At 43.2% G+C, this 22,481-nt stretch overlaps 1 protein-coding gene across 17 annotated transcripts in view; it reads right to left on the bottom strand.

Moving 5' to 3' along the window:
* The window catches only part of MCPH1 (microcephalin 1), a 251,965-nt gene that overhangs the window by 173,707 nt on the left and 55,777 nt on the right, over positions 1-22,481 (bottom strand). For all 17 annotated transcript variants that reach the window (XR_014829749.1, XR_014829751.1, XR_014829752.1 and 14 more), the window contains 2 exons: positions 14,217-14,254; positions 11,788-11,950 (listed from right to left, as the gene is read on the bottom strand). Coding sequence is in view for 11 of the 17 variants with exons in the window: in XM_084999820.1 (XP_084855946.1) it covers positions 11,788-11,950; positions 14,217-14,254 (201 nt within the window). In the remaining 6 variants the exon portion in view is untranslated. The remainder of the gene's footprint in view (positions 1-11,787; positions 11,951-14,216; positions 14,255-22,481) is intronic.

Raw genomic sequence — 22,481 nt, 5'->3', positions numbered from 1 at the left:
AGCTTCACTGCACACGATTAGCTACTTTTTACATATTGCTAAGTAGAGACCAGGGTGACCCGGCCTTTCACCAGTGTACTTAAATGTGGAGTCCAAACATCTTTATAAATAACACAAGCTCTACTTTTCTTATCAAAATGAAAACAAAGAAATAAATATAACACATTCCAATGTAACTTAAATAAATAGCAGAAACATCACTTTGCTGTATGAAAACAAAGTAGAAATTATTATTACCATCATAGACAATAAACCAAATATTATGGCTACTAAGAGCAATCACTGTTTTTGTTCTTTCCATGAATTTGAGTTATAAAGATTTTTTCTTAAATGAGCATCAGGTCATCTTATTTTCATGAATTTTAACAAGAAACACATGAACTACATGGGTACTTTTGTAATTTATAATGATGTACAATATTTTTTCTTAAATGAGCATCAGGTCATCTTATTTTCATGAATTTTAACAAGAAACACATGAACTACATGGGTACTTTTGTAATTTATAATGATGTACAATATTTTTATATGACATTTTTATCTCATCAGAGGCAAGAAGAAATTCTGAGATTTTTAAAAGAAATGGCAGTATGTTTGGTCATCCATCTTCTCACTCATTCATTCAACTAGAAAGCGTTGTGTCTCATGGCCCACCCTGAGTCCTGGGCCACGTACTTATGTAAAGACAGGCGCAGCCTCTGCCCTTGGAGAGCCTGCAATCACTACATAATCAGTGTCTGCCAAGATGGTGCTGCTTTAATGTTTGAAACAGTTTCTGTACTGCTGAAGGCCCTTGTGCCAAGGATGGTATGGCTGTCTTGATACGAGTTTTACTACCAGAAATATTGTTTGCAATTTGACAACTGAAATAGTTCTATTTCCAAAAGGTGTTCCCGGAATACCAGAAATGCCTAAAAGGAAAAAAGTCCTATGCATAAGATAAATGCTCAAGGACAAAGCACTTTGTCCTGCCCCACAGCCAGAGATGCTACAACCACTTTGTGTGTCAAGGCTAACATCTCTAGTCTGTGAACTCCATGAGCACCACCAGGGTTGACAAATCACTAGGTTATGCAGAGCTTTCATATTCAAGCCGAGGATATTTGCTCTTGCCAAAGAATAAGGACCAATTCAAAAAAACTAAGAAATAGGTCTACCACGCAGCTGAGGCAAGCTGTTATTTCAGTTGACAAGATCACTTTCAGTTACACATTTCTTACTCTCTGGTACACAGAGGTTTTTCTGTAGAGAACCTTTCAGAGCAATGAATTTTAGAAATGCATTGTGTGGCTCATACATACGAGTATCAGGTAGCAAAATGTTAATTATAGTTTGAAAAACAGTTTTTGAAACCCAGTATTTCTTATATCGGCTCTCTTCAAAAATCTAACATTCTCAATGAAGCACAATTCACAGAGTGCAACATGTGCAGAGATGAGCAGAGCTCAGGTACAATGTTCTGTGGCAACCTATTCTAACTCAGGAATAGAGCTTAGAAACCTAAAGAATGGACAGTCAGCAGTATCCCCAAGGTCACTGAAAGGTATCTTATTTTCAAAAAGCTCCAGAGAATGAAAATGCATGGTCGCATCTTCTGATGAGAACCTGAAGGTAAGATAACCTGTGCTTTTGTTGAAAGCGAGAACTGCTTCATTGAGATGCCAGAGACAGAGGTGAAAGTTAGGACTCAAGAGAAAGTTTCAAAGGTTAAATAATAAAGATGTACCCTAATGTACTTGAAATTTTTTCTAAAAATGAGCTTTATTTGTGAGTCAGTTCTGCATGGACTAAGCTGAAGTCTGAGATTCTTAAGCATAAATCGAGGAAGAGATAGTTTAGCAAACTTAACAGCTGGCATTTCTATTCAGTTGTCCCAAGTCAAACAGAACAAAACAGAAACTGAAACACCTGAAGGCCGTATTTTGAAAAGGATGGGCAGCAACAAGCATCAAATAAGCAGAATCACTCAGACTCCTCGTTTGCAGCCTTGGGCATGTACAATGTTTGCCAAATACAGTAACTTCCCCTGATGAGCCAACAGGTTCAGGTGCTTCATCAGACTACTCCCAACTCATGCTAACAAAACCAAACTCTAAGCCCCAGGAAAACCATCCTTCGACTTGCTGCCCTGTCCAGATACTGAGGGACGCAGACAGTTCTGCACTCACTGTTTCTACTTCCTTACCTACTATCAACTCTTCAACCCACCTCATCATTAAACTTGACACGCCAAAGGTCTCTGACCACATCCATCTGGTCAAACCCAACAGTCATTCCTCTGTCCTCATCTTGTTTACCTTTCACCGAAATTCAACCCAGCCAAACACACTCTCCTTCCAGAGGGAGGGTCCTCTGTGACTGAGCATCAACCCTCCAGGGCTCAGTCCTAAACTCCAGGACTTCTCCCTTCATTCTGCACTCACTCCCCAGGTACCAAGATCTGAACACCACCTACATGCTAATGGTTCCCCAAAGGAGATCTAACCTGTCTTAAGTTTTGCCCTGAATAAACAAATAAACAATGAATTATGGAAAATATAATTTGAAATGCACATTCTATATAACTTGATGTGATATGTTTATGTGGTTGTTTAATAGACACCCTGTATGTATAAACCAGAATTTTGTACCTGCAAACATCTCTCTCCCTCAATGTTCCCATCTCAGTCAGTACCTAGCACAGCCACCTCCTCTATAGAATTTTGACCATTTACAGGTGCTCAGGTGAAATAATTTAGGCAGGAGGCATCTCGACTGCTCTATCTGCACATACCACATTATCTAATCCTGTTAGCCCTTCCTAAAACGTGCACCAATCTGACCCTGGTCACGGCCCACTAGAACTTCTCACCCAGATGATCTGCCTCCTTCCAGACCCTCTGCTTCTGCTCTGCCTGCTGCAATCCACTCCATGCTCCAGGGAAAGGTCCTGGTGGCTCCCCAAGCTCCTGTCCTCACGCCCCGGCTTCTTTACCCTGGGCTTTCTCTCCTGAAGCCTTAGCCCTGAGACCCCAGTGCTAGCTCTTCCATTCCAGGTGTGTTAAGCAGATTCTGTCTATGCACCCTTGACAGCTGAAGAACCAATTATTAATGTAAAGTGATGAATTCTAAAATGATGGTGAAACTTCATTCATAACCCCATCAATGGCTGCCTTCCAGGTGACTTCATGGCCTCCTCACTCTGAAAACAACTTTCAGTCCTTAAACTCCACCCCCAGTCACTCTGAGGTGGCAATTACAGTCCTGCTCATGCATCTTTTCCAATGTTCTCATGAAGAGCAAGGCTAAAGCCCTTATTTTCTAAGTGAACCGCTTTTTCCTATCTGTCCTCAGTCTTGAGATTATGGAGCTGGGAAAGCACCACCCCTGTCTGGCCAGGATGAGCAGAAGGACGGTGGGGGTGGAGGATACAGACTCACCCACTACTCCTGTGGCCCCCGGGGTCATCAGCTTCATGAGGGGTGGCAAAGAAGAAGCCTGGCAGTTCCAGGATCCATCTCCAGGAAGTGGAGCAGAGAAGACAGGCTCGCTCTGTCCACAAACAGAATCCATGACTCAAATAACACAAAACTTTCAACTAGGTGACACTTCACAGCCAGTGCCTCAGGATAATATCTTTATAGGGACTGTTTCCAACAGTCACATCCAAGTCAGATGAGCTTTAGCCTAGTGTCTCCACCACTAAACAGTACTGTTTCTTATCTCACAGGGCCCTTGAGATTGTAGATGTGAAAACATTTTCTAATATATAAGTACTTTATCGAAGTATAATCTGTGGCAGAGTAAAAATAACTTTAGAATCAAGCCAAAGAAGGTCCAAACACCCCAGCTGCAGATCTTGTGTCATCAACATTTAGCACATGGTTGCAGCCAGTGGATGTTTGCTAGACGACTTAACAGCTCAAAAATCCTGGTGACAAGTGTGGTATATAAAGTACATTCTGTCTAAAAATTATTCAAAGTTAATCTGTCAATCTAAGGCTTAAAAATAGAAGAGAGAAAGTGGTTTTGAGAAGATTCCCTTCAAATAGCTTCAGGGAGGCAGTGTGGGCTAGACCATCAGGGAGAGCCCGGGACTCCAGGCCGGCTCTGCCACTGGCCGCAAGTTCAGGAGAATGACTAAGCACTCTTCAGAGTGCCACGAGAGGCACGGGCAGCAGGGGCACTCTCAACTCAGAAATCTGATTCCCTGCTCATGCCCACAACACGCCTCTTATCAAACTCATTGCTTGCTGAGTTCCACATAGGAACACTGAGCCGAGCCACATGATTTCAAGACAGCTGGCCCACTGTGACATCATTTTTTGCTTTATGAAGCACTTGATTATAAAGTATTTTTCTGTTCCCCTGTTCAGAGTGAACTGCCTGGAAATGTGGCTAACTAACCAATTTAGCCTCTTTGCCCTGTATTTGCCTTTACAACCAATTTATTTTAAAACGCTATATCCAGCCTTTAAGCAAAAGTGGTCAGAGTCAATACTTTTTAACCTAAATACAGGCTGAGTCACTCCTCACCACTCTGCATGTCTCTGAAAGGGGGACAGAGCCACAGGGAGTGGGAGCCAGCAGGGAGAAGAGGTCATGGGCCATTCCATTCCCTGAGCAGAGGTGGGGTATAGGCAGAGCAGAATTGCAGGTGAGTCAGGAAGGGTATAGGAAACACTAAACACATGCAAGTGAGAAGATGGGAAGAATTTTAATGGCACCATCCTTAATAAAATGTAACAAGAAATCTTCAGTCTAAAGGGACAATTTGGTCGAATGGATTTCTCTGTTTTTCTGTTGTATTAATTCCCATCTCTGGTGAAGAGGACACAGTCCAAATTTCTATGTTTCTGACAGACAATTCGGTCACAGAGCAGGAAAAACACAAGTTTTTCTCTTTGATGAAAACAGCAGCATTAACGATGGAAGTAGGAACTGCTGCAAACAAGTAGAAACTAAAAACAAAGTTGTTTATTTTTTTTTTAAAGATTAAGTAAAAATTCAGTTTGAATTTTGTTATAAAATCACCATAATTTTTTGGATATGACTAACGGGGCCACATACAACCATCTAATTTTAAAGAGCTGCTAGAACTCTCCTTTACAAAAAATTTCCAAAGAATACCACACAAACCCTGAAATAAAAACATTCCCAGTGATGTTTTTCTTGGAGGCGAGTCCATGGTGCTCGCCAAAAGGAATATTTTAAGAATCCCCCAAATTGCACTGGGGACAAGGAAAAAGGAGGCGGGCCACAGAGAGAGCCATTCCTTCTTCACAAAGACAATGAGATCCTTCAAGTGTGTGTACGGACTCTGCAAACTTTAACCCCCAAAATGCAGCCTGCGAAGCTCCTGCCCAAAGTCATGTAACAAGATGTAGGTGAGCGTGTACTAAGCTTTAGAAATGATCTCGTGTAGCTTTTAAATGGCAGGGGAGGCTTTTGTCTCCCAAGAGTTGATCATGTTTGTCCGATTGAATTTCTTTAGAAAATTAAAGAAGGAGGCCATTCAAGAAGCAGCAGTTACCTCTGTCTTATTTAAGATGGAGCAGAACGAATTTCTATACTTATTTTTCTTAAGGCAAAAATCTATTAACATCGAGGAACATGTTAACACCCACAAAAGGCAACATTTGAGTCATCACAATTCCACAAACAGGCATTTTTCCTTAAGCCATAGTGTATTCTGTGCTTTTTGAGTTCCCAGGGGTTGGTGTGCTTTTAATGAAGAATGAAGTTGGGCACTGCTGGTAAGCTGTTTTCAGAAATATACAAATCCCAAAACTATTCTTAAAATCTGAGAAAGAGCACTTGGACTTAGAGTATTCTCATGGTTCTGGACATAGTGAAAATCTATGGAAATCAGTACCACAGTGGCTTTAGAAGTGGTGTTTCATGAGTTCTCATTGTGGCACAGCGGAAACAAATCCAACTAGTATCCATGAGGATGTGGGTTCCATCCCTGGCTTTGATCAGTGGGCAGGGGATCCAGTGTTGCCATGAGTTGTGGTGTAGGTCGCAGACACGACTCAGATCCCCCACTGCTGTGGCTCCAATTCGATCCCTAGCCTGGGAACTTCCATATACCTTGGGTGGGGCCCTAAAAAGCAAAAAAAAAAAAAAAAAAAAAGAAAGAAAGAAAAAAGAAAAAAAAGAAGTGGTGTTGTTTCAAATATATTGAAGTCCTCTAGGTAAAGAAAGAGCATCTTCTCAGGTCCCTTAAAGGAGGGATGTGGGCACCCACCCCTTCTGCTGTCCACCCCAATGTACCCCTTCCTCCCTGAAGGTCATGCAGACTCCACAGGGCCTCCTCCCCAGTGAGTGCTAACAATGCCGATGAGCTTTTGCAGGCATTCCCCAGGACTGCCGTGGACTGCATGCATTCATGCAGGGGTGTTCACTGGTCCAGAGCAAAAGTGTCTTTTCCATGTTAGGGTTAAGGCATAATTTCCGTATATAAAACGACGGGGCCAGGATGTAGGAATTGACTTTTATGGCTCTTGTGGGGCATTAATGAGTTATTTCTGTTGTAAGGCTAACATTCTAAGTTCTTACTTTTCTCCAGCCCTTGTTGGAAGCACTGTTTAACTCTTAGCTGTCACTTGATCCTCTGAAGGACATCCTGTCACTGGGTCCCTTTCACAAAGGAGAAGCTGCAGCTCAGTGAGGCAGAGGCTGCCTGGCTGGAATGTTCTCAGCAGCACCTAGGCAGCTCAGTGCAGTCTATTCCTGTTTATGTGGGGATAGAGGTCAACTTTAAATGCCCAAATCTGGGGGCAGCCATTCAATTATCCTTTACTAAATTATTTTTTCAATGTTTCACTTTATCATCTTATTGATAAAACACTGCAGGCCTGGGTATTGTTACAGTTTTATGGGTCTTCCTCTACTCCAAAATAATGTAAATGCACTCCCAATTCAGATGCTGTAAATGATGCTAATAATACAATGGGAATATATAGGAACCTCTAAACTGAGCAAGTGTATATGGATTTACATGTGTGTATGGAGGTGTGTTTTCAGTACAATCACTTAAATGCTTTTTCAATCCATCCTTTCTCTATGAACAGCGAGCTGTTGATTCCTACCTTCTTAGTGGAAGGCCTGGGATGTGTGAGATACCAGACAAATAAATACATGAAGTTGTATCTTTCCGAAGCAGCTGTGCCATAACAAGGGCCAAATACATCAGAATTGGAGGTGGCTGCTTTACCACGATTTGAAATCACTACACTGTTCATAAAATGTGCTACTGTCTGGCTCGTGCACCAACAGCTCCACCTCAGTCCTGCTTCCTGCCCTGGGGTCTGCAGCTGCCCAACCCCACCCTTCGGGGCAGCCTCTCAGGGACAGCACTGTCCAGTGAGTGTGCATCAGGAAGGAACGTGAACAGATTCAGGACAGTGGGAGGCTCAGGGCCACCTACTCTGTTCTCTCTGTGAGCATTTCCTCTTAGCTTTTCCTCAATGTTCTCTGTTTCTGGATGGTCTTTCTTCTTGTTTAGTGACCAAAGTCTGTTCTGAAGACTAGATTAAGGCCTGGGCAGGGTTCCCCCTGGCGCTCCTTGGCTTGCAGACACAAGACTCCAAGCTTTGCCTCATCACAAGGGCTTCCACCCCCTCTGTCGTTCTAAGCTTTTTGAAAGCTGACCCTTGTAGAATTCAAATCAATTAAGTCATCAGCCGGGGCCACAAAAAACTGTGTCATATGGCCCTTATGGAATTAATGCATTTGAGCTTGTGGGACCAGGCAGAATAATGGCTCCCTAAGCTGTTCACAGGCAGGTACCCAGGATCTCTGTGCATGTTACCTTCCACTGTGACAGGGGCTTTACAGCTGCAATGAAGGACCTTGAGACAGGGAGATACCCTGACTATCCAGCCGGGTTCAATTCTCATTGAGGGTCCTAACCAGTGAAAGATAGGGGCAGGAAGTCAGAGACGTGACAGTAGGAGCAGATGTCAGAGTGACAAGACCAGTGGAAGGGGCTGCCAGCCAAGGGATGCAGGCAGCCTCTAGAAGCTGGAAAGGTCAGGAAACAAAATTTCTCCTAGAGGATCGGAAGGAACAGAGACTTGAAAAACACCTGGATGTGAGCACGGGAGACCTATTCTGGACTAATGACCTCTGAAACCGTAAGAAAATAAACCTGTTGCTCTTAAGCCTCTAAATTTGTCATAACTTGTTACAGCGGTCAGAGGAAGCAAACATAGCACATGGACCCTGAAGCAGAAGCAATTATTCAAGGTAACACTACCTTGTGCCTCTTTAGGAAAACTGCCTCTGGCTGAGTGGGCTAACTACCTGGCCAGGGCCCCATGGGTGACAAGGGGGCACTTGGTGCTCAGCTGGTGGAGCCAGAGGGAACAGAGGCTGCTGTGTCAAAGGGCAGGGCAGCTCACATCAGAGATGCATGCATGCACTTGGCTGCAAGTGCATGCTACCAACATGCATTTGGCCCTGTACCTAAGAACTCTCTGAACCAAGGTCATGAGGATGTTTACCCTCTGTTTACTTCTGTAAAATGGTAGTTTTATCATTTTACATTTTTGTCTGTGATCCATTGTGGGGGAAGTTCTGTGCACAGTGGGATGTTACAGGTTCATTTTTTTGCATAGAGATGTCCAGCTGCACCAGCACCATTTGTTGAAAAGACTGTCCTTTCTTCCTTGAATGGCCCTCGCACATTTGCCAGAACCCATAGCCTGCTGGCCTGGGTCTACTTCTGGAATGGCCCTCGCATGTTTGTTGGAATCTGTGGCCACAATGGCCTGGGTCTACTGGAGAGAACGTGATGGCAGCTGGCCGTCCACCCTCCTCCTAGGGTGCCCTGGCCTCTGTGGACCCTCTGCAGGATGCCTGGACAGGTCTGTGCTCTGGGGCCTGGTCCTTTGCTGGTCTTCTGCCTGTCCCTGTGCACCCAGGCCACTTCTCCCCATTTCTGACCTACAACAGGTGAGGATGGCAGAGCCCCACACCCACGGCTGGAGGGAGGCCCTGTGGCCAGTGGAGGAAGAGACATCCAAGGACAGTGCCACCTCTGCAGCTGGTGAGTGGACTCAGTCTGCCAACCCCTTGACCACAGTCCCACATCCGTCCAGCTTAGGCTGCAGAAGGGCAGGTTTAAGGACCTGCTCTCCCCTAAATCTCTCTGTTTCTCATAATTGGAGAAGAGCACCCAGCTCCCTGCACACCTCCTGCTCCCAAACAGGACAAACATCTTCCTACAGCCCCTGAAGTTGGTCACCATCAGGCCGGGAGCCTGGGCCAAGGCTGAACCACACAGGAAACTGGGTCAGTAGCTGAGAGTGGCAGGTTTGCACTGCCCGGGGCCCTAGATGGGTTGCATCCTGCCCGCACAGGATGAGCTGAGTCTCACTCCCCACTCTGGAAAGCGGAGTGGGGAAGAAAGAGCAGGGATGGCTGGAACCCATGGGGGCTGCCCCTGCTCTGCACGGGTAAGAGCGGAGTTGGCGAGGGTTGGGGGTGGGGGGAAGGCTCAGAGGGGAGTCCCAGTGTCCTCTTCCTTGAGGAGGACTTACTCAGGACCTCACCTGGAGGGGCCAGGAGAAGGAAAGGACGGGGCACGGGAAGGAGGTGTAGGAGACCCCTGGGCAGAGGACCAGTGGTGTTTCCTCTACTCCACTTCTCCCCACTGGCGCACAAAGAGCAGCCAACCCCTGGCAGGCAAAGCCTTCTCCTCTGTCTGGCCTGTCTCTAACCTGATCATGTTCTCTACCTGTCAGGCCAGGTAAACTGGGTACCCGTCTCAGAGGCTCCCTCACCCCCCTGCTCAGACCTCCCAGCCCCTGTTCCATCACCTTCCAGGTGAGGGAAGAAGCCCCCACCCAGGAGCCAGGGCTGAGGGTGAAGCCTCCAGCGCTGCACTTCTCTGTCAGCTACGCTGCTCCTTTTTCTCCATGCACACGTCTTGGACTCAGCTTGTCCATATTGTCAAAAGATTCTCCTGTGACCTTGAGTGGGACTGTGTTATCACTGATGATCTATCACCACTGTAGATCATTCTGAGAAAGAGTGATAGTTTAACGATATTTGTTTTCCAGTCCATGTACAGAGTATGTCTCTACTGTTTTAAATCAGTGTTTTGTGGTTTTCAGTACATGGATTCTGCCAGTGTAGGATACTTGCACATACTTTTATGTTAGATTTACATGTAAATGTGTCAATGTTGACCTATTACTGTATCCTTGTATCCTGACAATTTGCTGAGCTCATTATTAGTTCTGAGAGCTTTTTGGTACATTTCTTGCAATTGTCTACATAGGTGACCATGTTGTCTAAGAACAGAGGTAGTTTAACCTCTTCCCTTCTAACCCAAATGCCTTTTATTTTGTTTTCCTGCCTTATTACACTTACACTTAATCCATTCACTTATGTCACTGAGTGCAAGCCTCCTCCCTCAGGGCAGGGGAGTTCTGTGCGTGCACAAGTTCATTAAATAGCTTGCCTTACTTCCTGCCTTGCTCACAGACACTGGCTAATCCCACAGAGAGTGGTTCATTCCACATATGGCTTCCAGAACTTAAACTTGCGCTTGGTTCCATTTCCACATGTGGTTAGTGGGAGAACATTGGAAGTATGCAGAGCAGAAACACAGGGACATCCAGGCAGCGGTCTCACGTTGGCCTGGCAGCTGTAATGCCACCCTGATGTCTGACCTCGCTGTGGGCTCTACGTTCCAGAACAGGCAGGGTACAGAATCAAGTACAGCTATGTGTCCCCATGAAAGACAAAGGACCTCTTTTCATCTGATATCAGGGAGGGAAGAGGTGACTGATAGAGAGAAAGAGACCATGTGAACTGGAGAGAAAGCAAACCAGATCTTCGTTCACAGAAGCTGGAGTCATTCGTGATGTTTCAAGCAAATAAATGTGGAGCAGTACTAATACATAATTAGGTCAGGTAACCCCCAATTGCCACCTATACAAAAGGACTTTTGGGGGTAATCTCACCTTTTTCCATTTCATGACTCTAAATACTAATGTCCTAAACCTCTTGTACCAGAGAGATGCAGGGTTAAACCATGACATAGAAAAAAGACCAATGCTGTTCTTAAAAATACATCTGTAGGCTTTTTTTTTTTTTTTTTGCATATTATAATTCTACCAGTTTACAATAACACAGTATTAATATAATACATGCTTGGGGGAAGTGGAGGGTGTATGGATACTTGGATGCAAAATAGTAATGCAAGTAACAAATGATGCTATCCTCCTCACAGCAATGCTTTGGAGTGACCACAGGTTGGGGGCCAAAGTAAAAATAGCAAGAGTAACAAACAATTTCAATTTCAAGTATAATGAAAACAATGATTTTTTTAAAATCCTACATATAATGCACAGAAATAAGGGCAAGTAATGTTACAGATAGATATGCATAAGATAAAACATATCCAAATGGGATTAAATGAACATGTTTCTTCCTAAGTAAATCCATCTGTAAAAACAATCACTGAATTCTTTTGGTTTTTTAAACCATCACTAACATAGGTCACATTATTTCTCGGTCAAAACACAGAAGAAAGTGCATTTGACTGTGAGAACACGCATTTGGTGTTTTCAGCCCAAGCTGCTCTGGTCTTATGTCTGGAAGGCTACCTGCCCGCCCTCCTGGGGACCATCGTGGCTGAAGGTGAGGAGCCCCAGAGACAGTGTGACTGACAAGGTTCAGCCCACGGATTAACACGGAACTAGGGCCAGCACTCGGCATGACCAAACCTGTCTAACTCCGTGTTTCAGGATGAGTAACCCGGATGTGTGTCTTGCTGCCACAGCTGCTTACCCACTCAAAGGAGAGGACCCAGCAGCCTCGCGCAATTCCCAGCAGCACGTTGAGGGTGCGCCGGGGCTTCCCCGCCAGCACATGCGTGGTGGTGCCACACACTTCTTGGGCCAAGGAGAAGCCCTTCAGTTTATTCATCACCTGGGTGACGATGTTCTGCTTTCTGTCAAAAAGGGAGGAAAAAAATCAATGCAATGGATGTGTTTCCTATGCATGAATACCAAGGTGATTACAGTGAATTAAAAAAAAAACAAAAAACTAGAAAACATTCTACATTGATTTTGGCTATGGGGCTGTTGTTTTCCTTGTAATCAATGACTTGAAATTCAGGGAAATGACAACTTTCAGATCTCACCTACAGCCGCTTATTCTAATGGCTGAGAAAACGTAGCCACCCCCACCGGCCAGGTGGGAACAGCCAGCATCCCACCTCAGACCTCCAACGTCGGCCAGTGCGCTCCTCACCCGGCAACCTTTTCACTTCCGAGTCTTGTTTGAACCAGTTTGTGCATGGTCAGGACCAAGCTTCTAACTTAATTAATTTTGAAAATACAACATTTGTTGAGAGGTCAAACACTTAAGTTTTCTACCAAGTGGGGGGACAAAGGTCCTTTTTATTAAATCATCAGATCAAATCTCAGGGCAAATTTCACAGAGGCTTCTTATTTTCACCAAGGTCACCCCTGTTTAATCTTCTGGTCTGTCATTCCTAATGCCTTAAATAGCCTTTTCTCTTTTTAAATATTCTTCCTCTCTAACAACCTTCCCAAGTAACTCTCCACTCTTCCCCTTTTCCCTCTACCAGCACCTTCCATGCCCTTAGTTCTGAGACACTGCTTTTCCCTTTCTCCCCCAGCACATTTTGAAATCCCTGATGAAATGCAAATAATATGGAGGCTTTCTGAGCCACAGGATGACAGACACAGTGAGTTAAGAGATCAGATTCTCTCCTCTCCAAAAGTCCTATTCCACAGGGAAGGAGGCAGTTTTGCACATGCTTGTGCAGAGTCTCTGACAACCCCCACCCTGTCCCTTTCATGGCATGTCTTAGTTTCATCTCCAGTGATCTTCGGTTTGCCAGTCACAAGACCCATTTCTTCACTTGTGAAATGAAAGGCTTGACCTCGACCCTGGTGTGAAGTTCTCAGAGATCCCCAGGGTACAGAAGATAAATGGGTCAAGACCGGACCCCATCACCACTCAACCAGAGGATCTGTACTTATGGAGGTTGTGGAACATTAAACTTGGGGAACAAAAGGCAAAGCAAATGAAAGCAAAAAGAAGAGAAAACCTCTAATCCAGACGCTCTCCAGAACCCTCATTCCTGTCTATGATTTTCTGACTCCAAGTCTAGGAGCTGCCAGCTATTTGCGGGATGTGCTAATCCGTAGGAGGATCTTTTCAAGATGTGGCTAATCAACATGGCCTTAAGATATCTAGGTCCTGTTCTTAGCTTCACACAAGTAGTATGTGTGGGGCAGTAAAGAATGAAAAGAGAATACGGCCAAAGTGAAAAGTCTGAGTTTCAAACCTTTGACTGAGAACGTAACTAGTTATTAGTGGGTTTTTTTTGGCTTTTTTTCTTTTCTTTTTTTTTTTTAATTTGGGGCAAAAATATAGCCTTCTTAAAATATTATACCCATATTCAATATTCATTTTTGTGTTAGACGATTTAGGATGTCCAATATATTTCACAAGATATTAACAAAAGTCATGAGTGTGCTCTTTTTTCACTGGAAAACACAGGGTGTTTGAAGGATAAGTCCTTTTAGCTTCACGCCATGAGTGGACAGGGATCCTGAGACTGAAAGGGTTGGAAGCGTGCACCCTGTTTGTGGCCCATCCTTCACTGAGATGTCCCGATGTTGTGATGAATGTCTTAAAGCCCTAAAGCCTAGGACTGATAATAAAAAACACTTTTTCCCTTTAAACAAGAACTCAAAAATCTGTTGCAAAGACTGTGGCACTGTATTTTTGTTGGATGTGCTATACTGTGCTAACTGTTTAAGGAAGATGATAAGTCAACAAATGCTAATTCGGCCACAAAACGTGCAGAAGGGCGCTTGACTAGAGCTGGGGAAACTGTCCTATCAGATCTTTGAGGGAAATGCTTCCGCCAGGGAGCCTCCACTCCAGGGTATTCACATGGGTGGTGGTGGTGGACACACAGAGCCATCGAGTATGAAACAAGAAGGAAGAATAGCAACTTATCTACATTCGGTCTAAGCCACTCAATAGGTCTCCAGTGCTAAACTGTTCAGAGACTTTTAACCACCTTTTCTCTCCAGGGATCTTCTAATTACACTGAGTACCAGCGATACAGTACAGGTCTATGAGCTGCCTAGGAGCACAGCAGCACAGTAAGTATACAAGCCACAAGTCTAACATTCTATATTGAGTAGAAAGTTATCAAAACAATGAGTACTTACTCAGATGGCATGCTTGTCATGACTAATGTTCTTGTTGGCTGGAGGTTTCAAAAGAGAAAGAACAAAAAACAGTCAAAAATATTAAAAAATATTTTTTTCCCACAGAAATAAACTTTAATACGTTTTCTGAAAAGTTATTTCACTTAAAAGTAAACATTTAAGCATATATCAAGGGAAAAAAAACTTTGCATCCCTGGGAAAAAAAAACAGCCCAGGAGACAGAAATTCAGATACTATTCCCAAACCAATGCAAAATCATTCAGGACATGAGGTAGAAGAGCAAAAAAAAAAAAGTTTTCCTCCAGGTGTCTATGCTCCCAGTTAGCTAGCAGACCTCCAAATGTGCCAAACTGTTAATAAACTTCCAAGGAAGGACAGGGTCAGAAAGGTACTTTTGGGGGGAAGGCTTCTAGGCAACCACACTCTTGTCTCAGACACAGGGACACAGTGATACCCAAGCTTCTGTTATAGGAGTCAAGCAAATTCTTAATTCCCTGCACCCAGAAAGACAGATAACGGGTCAGTTTATTTATGTGTTGTCATTTCTTATTAAGCGGAATTGTAAATTTTTTTAAATAAAAGTTTTAAAATACTTTTTACTTATGAAAGAAATGCATGGGGATGGCAAAAAAAGTAAATGCTTTAGAAATATATAATTAGACACATAAATTTCCCTGTAGTTTTACCAGCCAGAAATGACCATTATTTAATAATGTGGTCCATAGTGAACCAAATGTTCTCTTTATACAAAAAACAAATGTGAACACACATTATTCACAGCCTTCAGCTCATACAAGGTACTTCAAGCACAACCAGCTTCTTAGTGCAACCTCGAACCCAACATGGCACATGGACGGTCCTGTGAACAAATGAGGAGGAACCAAGGGTGTGCGGGGATCCCAAGGCATGTGGTGTGGTAAGGACTGAAGGCTGTACCGGGAAGGTGGACACGGTCCAGGGGCGTGCTCAGGAGAGGTGCTGAGCTGCTAACAGCCAACAGCCACCTTGTCCCCAGGGTTGTTAACCCTCCAGGGCCTCCTTTTTCAGCTCTCCTGTTTCAGATACAAATGGAACATCTTCAGCACAGCTCCCTGGGTGGAGTCTGGAGTAAAGCCCCTTCTGTCAGAGTCTTTCATCACTGAGGAAGATTCTGGCTGCAGTGTCACCCTCCAATGACAGTGGCACAGGGCCCAGGATGTAGCCAGGCCAAGTAAAAGCCAAGAGGAGGCCACTCCGAGCTCAGCACTTACTTTCTTCTGTAAGCCACCCTCTAGGAGCCTCTGTGGGCTCATCTGTGGAAAGAACTCATTTCTAGAATGGAAGGATGAAGGGAAGTGGGACAGAAAGTGCCCCTGACTTCCTCCCACTCCAGGCTTCTCCTCTGTGGCAGCACCCTGGGATGCCTCTCTTCTCTGCCTGCTCTCACTCCCCAGGTGATGCCCCCCCAACCCGCCACAGCCTCCTGGCTCCACAGACCAGCAACACACTGACAATTCCCAATTCCATCTCTCTAGCACAAGTCTACTTCCCAAGGCCCAGACTCAAGATTCTACACAACCTGACATCCCATCGGGAGGTCTAATACAGATCTAAAATGTGACATGTCCAAAACTAAGCTCCTGCTCTTATCAGGCAATGAAGCAAGAAAAGGAGGTAAAAGACACCCAGATTGGAAAGGAAGAAATAAAACTATCTCTATTCACAGATGAGAAGAACTTATAGTCAGAAAATCCTATAGAATCCTGAAAAACTGTTAGAACTAACAAATGAATTCAGCAAAGTTGCAGGATACAAAATAAATGTACCGGTTAGTTATATTTCTATATATTAGTAATGAGCAAAGAGAAAAGGAAACTAAGAAACCAATTCCAGAGTTCCCATTCATGGCACAGCGCAAATGAATCCAACTAGGAACTGTGAGGTTGTGGGTTTGATCCCTGGCCTCACTCAGTGGGTTAAGGATCCGACGTTGCCATGAGCTGTGGTGTAGGTCACAGACGTGTCCTGGATCTGGCGTTGCTGTGGCTGTGGTGTAGGCCAGCAGCTACAGCTCTGATTCTACCCCTAGCCTGGGAACCTCCATGTGCCCCAGGTGTGGCCCCAAAAGACAAAAACAAAACAAAACAAAACAAAAAAACAAAAAAACCAAAAACCAATTCCATTTATATAGCATCAAAAGAATAAAACACTTAGAAATAAATTTAATAAAGGAGATTATTATTTAATAAAGGAGATTATTATTATTTCAGTGTAAAATCTCCTTTCAAATGTTTTTTAATTGTTGAAAAAATTAAAGATGACCTAAATAAATGGAAAGACAGCCTGTGTTCACAAATTGAAAGACTTAATGTTATTAAGATGACAATACTTGCCAAAGTAGATTCAATATAATCCCTATCGAAATTCCAATTCCAACTTTTTTTTTGACCATGCCCATGGCATTTGGACGTTCCCAGGCCAGGGATCAAACATACATCAAAGCAGTAACCAGAGTCACAGCAGTGACAACACTGGGTCCTTAACCCACTGAGCCACCAGGAACTCCCAGTGGCAATTTTTATAGAAATGAAAAAAAAAAAAAATCCATCCTAAAATTCATATGGAATTCCAAGGAAACCCAAATAGCCAGAACAATTTTGAAAGAGAACCACAAAGATGGAGGTCTCACACTTCATGATTTTGAAGCTTACACAAAGCTGCAATCATCAAGCTGTATGGTTCTGGTATAAGGATACAGATTGGGAAGCCCAGAATAAACCCTCACATCTGTGGTCAGCTGGTTTTTGACGAGGATGCCAAGAGTGGGGGTAAAGAGCAGTGTCTGACAAATGATGGGAAAACTGGGTCTCCACATATAAAGGAAGAAACTCGGGTCTCTACCTTACACTATATCTAAAAACTAACTCAGAATGGAGCAAACTGTTGAGTGGAATAAAATTTCTAACACAAAGTCAAGATATCTCCCCTCATCTTAGAATGCTGTCACTGCTGGAAAATATCTTCCAACAGTCAATTATATTAAAGAACATATGAAGCGTAAAAAATAGAGACCAGAATAAGACTGTACTTAAGGAAATCTTTTTACAGCTGACTTGTTAGTGATTTCATATTTGACAAGCCACTTGGCCTTTCCTTGTCTCATGTGTCTCATCTAAGAAATGAGGCAATGAATTACTCCTAGTGTGCTACGCAATTAATAATTCTGTTGAGAAAATATTAATCCTAGCAGTTTTATAAAATATTACCTTCACAGTATGTAATTTCATGAGAATACAAGCCATTGCTTTACTTAGTCATTTATCTATGTAACCTTTGCTACGTTATATTTCACCAAAGGTAATAAAATTGGGGAGAAATTTGGTCACTTTATTCTCTGTTAATAATGACAGTAACCTGACCCTCATCCACCCCCGCCAGGCAATCTATATGCAAGGTGACAGTTATAGTGGACAAATCTAGTAAGAGTCAGTAAATCTTGTTTAACGTTATTGGAAAAGACCAAAAAACACCAGCTGACATTTATTAGAACCAGTTGTATTCAGTTTTGAAAAAAGAAATAGCCCTTTACGATGGAGACCTGGATCTAGCCATCCTATAAGATGCATCCTCATTTTATTAAAGGTTGATTCTTTGTGACAAACTTGAACTTTATCTGAGCCCTGTGCCCCAGAACCTAGAACAATGAGAACTGTTCCCATCCATTCATGTTCTCAGAGAAGAACTGAAAGGCCCATACTTCTCTCTCCTGCTCCAAGATGGGACCACCAGCAGTCTCCTCAGTGACCCAGAAAGGACCACCTCATCCTCCTCACGATTCCTGTGAGACCTGCTGAGCACCCCCCTTGTTTACCTGCTTCTGGGGGGCCCTAGGCCCCTACCTTTTTTATGCAACGTTCCTCATTAATGAATATGCTTCCTATTCAACAGTGAGAAAAGATCGTCATTGCCTTGTGCACCTCCATGTTCACGGTTCTGGTGCTGTGACTTGGGGGCAAACTGGCTGTTTCACCTCCCAGGGCTTAAGGAATTCCCGTGTGCCTAACCTGAGTGCTGACTCAGGTCCCAGCATTCAGTCCAGATCCTGTCCTATAGTCCACACTCTGTCCATCAATACCATAGTGAGAAATTTATTTTGATTCTGAATATCGTTTGGTTTCAGGTACCAGCTTATTTTGGTTTCATGGTCTGACCATTTGGTAATCTATGTAAATGGGTCAGTGGTTTACAGAGATCTTGTCTTTGTTGCCTGGTAGATGATGGAGAGTCTGCCTTCTTAGTTTTTTTTCTGTTTATTTTTCTACTTTCAGCTCAAACTATTCAGAATTTCATGCCACCAGGGAGTAGATATCTGAACTGAGTTTCATACTTCTGTGTTTATGCCATGAGAGAAATTTTGAACCATGAGTGAAACTTTAAAACTGAAATGACAAGCTGTGTGTGCATGTATGTGTGTGTGTGTGTGTGTGTGTGTGTGTGTGTGTGTGTGTGTGTACCTATAATTCATAAAGGCCACTCTCTCTCATCGTGAAATAAGCATCCTGAGATGGTATCACCAATTGAGATCATTTAATCTCTTAAAGAAGCTCTTGGCTTAGAAATAAGTGGCCATAAACTGAATATTCCTAAAATCCCCCGATATGAAGGAAATTGAAATCCAAATATTTTAAACAGTGCTTTTGAATTTCCAGATGCACAGATGACTAAGGGAGGTCTCTTAGCAACAGGCCCAAGAACTGTAGGTTATGGTAGGGAACTCAGAAGAAAGGAATTCGCCCAGATTTATAGGCACTGCAGGTGAAATCTGACAGCAAGCTCTTGGCTTGGCTTCCTGGCCCCAGGGGGCTTTTAAATGTGCAATGATTCCTTATGAAAACTTCCTGCAAATCAAACCTAAGGCCTAGATGGTAAATTACCATTCTTGCTGCACCTATGAAAACACAGCTAATGACACTAGTCTTATTCTGTGACCATAAATAATCTTTCTTTGATTATTGGGGGAGGGACTATAGAAAAATCCTGTTTCTATGGGAACACTGCACTGTTTAAAGCACACCATTCAGATTTGAGCCATGTTCAGAGTTATTCCGCACTTCTTTATACACTGCAAGTAACTGATGGATGTGAAAACTCTACTTGGTAGAGATTTACTTGACTTCCTTTTCTTCTACGGAAAAACCAGTTTTCATGCCTATCTGCATACTGGCCCAGATCCTATAACTTTGCCCAAATCGTCAATCCTTACCAAATTTCCAATTCTTCTGGTTTCCTTCAATGACTACCACCTTTCAAACTAATGTGTCCAATTCTTCCCCACCTGTCTTGGCACCACCAGGAGCTAGAACCTAATGGCCCAGATCTCTGTCTGGACTCTAGTTACCAAGAAACTGGCCTTTCTCCTTAGGCTCTGAAGGAGCCCTGGGCACTAAAGCTCAACAGCATGATGGCAGGTGGGCAGGGTCCTCTCTGGACAGGCCATGGGCACATCTAGCACATGCCTTTGTGCAGGAGGTAACTACACCTGTGGAAAGCCTACTTCGAGGCTCTCAGGACCCTTGACAAAACCAACAGATGCTCCTCGAGCAACACTGAGACCCCTGGACTGGGCTTCTCAGGGCTCAGCTCCCAACTCTTCACTGTAATACATCTTCTACATCATTTCATTTTGCTCCTTTTCAGTTTTAGGAATCCCTCTTTGATGATGCCTTATCTCCTGGACAACAAGCTTTTGCCATCACCTCTCAACAGCTGGAACCAGCAGCAGCAAGAGTCCCCAAGAGATAATGAGGCTCAGCTTTGCCTCATGAGGAAGGTTTACGATCACTTCTGAGTTGTCTGGTGAGGAACAATATCCAATTTGAACAAAGAGAACGTGGAATTTGAGTCCTGTGCTCCTAGGAAACAGTGATGGTTAGAAATCCCCCATCCTTGTGTCTGAAGAAAACGCTAACCCCAAAAGACCACTCTGCTCTCCAAGACCTGCACCATCTTTCTTCCTCCACTGACTCAGAAAAGACCACCTTCATCCTTGTAAAGACTCCCTAATAACACCATTGTTTATTTACTCTGCTTTATGGAAGCCTAAGCCCTCGCTTTCCCTTGGGTTTTCCTCATTAGGCTCCATATTACAAGGTATGAATAAAACCGTCCCCCTAATTTCCAGTATATTCTGTCTTTCACATCTATTACACATGTTTTCAATGCCTGGGAACAGAGCTTTGAGAATGGCTAGGAATACACTAGAAGCAACTGTCTCATTAGATCTTCTACTGAAGTGTTTTAATTTCAGATGTCAAGTTTGTCATCTTTGGTCAGTTTTGAATATAAAATGATGAAAAAAAGAGGAGGAATGCCCGTCATGGCTCAGTGGAAAAGAATCTGACTAGTATCCACAAGGATGCAGGTTCGACCCCTGGCCCTGTTCAGCAGGTTAAGGGTCCTGTGTTGCTGTGAACTGTAGTGTAGGTCGCAGATGTGGCTTGGATCTGGCATTGCTGTGGCTGAGGTGTAGGCCAGAAGCTACAGCTCTGATTCAACCCCTGGCCTGAGAACCTCCATATGCTGTGGGTGTGGCCCTAAAAAGAAAAAAGAAAAAAAAAGGAAATCCTTGAGTGATTAATAGGAATAGAATTATCCTATCCCTAAGAAAGCAGATAGACAGTAAATATTCATTTAGTCAGTAAATACTAAAGTAGCCAGAATAAATTATGAAGCACAAAACCAGACACTAGGGGTCCAAAGAACAATGATTCTTGCCCTCAAGAAGGTGACAAGTATTTTGATATAAAATTATAATCTGGTCAAATTATAGCTGTCATCAATATACATATAGTTGAGAGTACAAAGGAAAGAAAACTGTCCGCCTGAAGGGAGGAGGTGGTCAGGAAATCTTAAAGGAAAATGTGACCAAGCTAAGACTTGCAGGAGGAGGAGTTTGGCAGACAGGGTAGGACAGGATAACCGAGACAGGATGAATAAATACGCAAAGAAATGGTGTGAGAGAAAGTGGCTCCTTTGGGAATCTGAGAGTAGTTTGTATGGATTCACCAAGACATCACTTAGGAGACCAACATTCAGAAGCTTCCTTTATTCCAAAGAGAATAAATTTGGGGAAAATTGTGGCAAGACTGGAAGGGAGGTGAAATGATATTATAATAATAAACTACTACAGGAAAAGAAAAAAAAAAGCCTAGATGAGAAACAATGGAGGTGACCACCAAGGCTATGGCAACAAGACAAAAAGGAGGTGTTGGATTTAAGCTAACCAGGAGGCAGAGGAGGTGAACCGTGCTCCCAGGTCTCCACCTTGATGGGTTATGGAACACAGGAGAATGAGCGTGTGCACACAGTGAAGAGAAAGAGAACGGACATCTGGGAAGAAAGACTGAAGTTTAAGCTTTGAACATGTGGCATCTCCAAGAACCCCTTACTTTGGTAGAATGCCAAGGGTTACACAATTAGCAATGAACTCTTCCGTTTCTCTTCAACACAAGAGGTCCAGAAGCTGGCAGTTCACTTGTAAAAAGAGCTGTAATACTGTAGCCATCTCTTTTTAGTAAAGAAACTTTCAAAGAAAGGAAAAGACAAATCACTTGGGAATGGTATGAGTTCACAGAGGGAAGATATTTCTTAATTCTTAACAGGATGGTAGAAATGATATTCCTGATATGTCTTGTAGGAGGTACCACTGATTTCTCCTTATTTTTGAGATAACTCAAGAACTCCTTCATTATCTGCTATAGCTAATGATGGTGAGTTAACAAAGCAACATACAATTCAAGGCACGACCTCTGAGGTCCTCGTGCACTACCACTAGTGGGATGTGGCTTAGAGGTCCAGGAAATTCACTTATACTCATGGGTCATTTGTGGGTTTAATTGAATTCATCAGACAGGAGGAGAAACAGAAGCATAAACCATATATCTTAACATTTTAGTTATAAGCATGAAGAGCTCAGAAATGAAAAGAGTGCAATAAAATTGTATTATATGGACAACTTCAAGAAAAGTTGAAACCTTTATCTTATTTGCAATATATTAATATAAAATGTAATCTTCCTATCCTTATTCTGCCCATATCTACACATGGTTTCGGGTTTCTATCATAGAATATCTATTACGGAAAGAAGAAAAACAACCCTTTTATGTTTTTAACATTGTTGTTCATGAAAAAAGAAAACATAGCACTCTGTTCCTTAAAAGGAAAACACTTGTCCAAATACAGCTATTCAGACCAAAAGGTAATCAAAGCAAACACAGAAAGGTAATC

The sequence above is a fragment of the Sus scrofa genome, chromosome 15 (genome assembly GCF_054392235.1).
Source record: "Sus scrofa isolate SSC_HxYL_T2T_F1_AM1 chromosome 15, Sscrofa_HxYL_maternal_Yorkshire_Landrace_v2.0, whole genome shotgun sequence".
Lineage (NCBI taxonomy): Eukaryota > Metazoa > Chordata > Mammalia > Artiodactyla > Suidae > Sus > Sus scrofa.
Note: the sequence above shows the minus strand (reverse complement) of the source record. Positions and strands in the feature narration are given on the sequence as shown.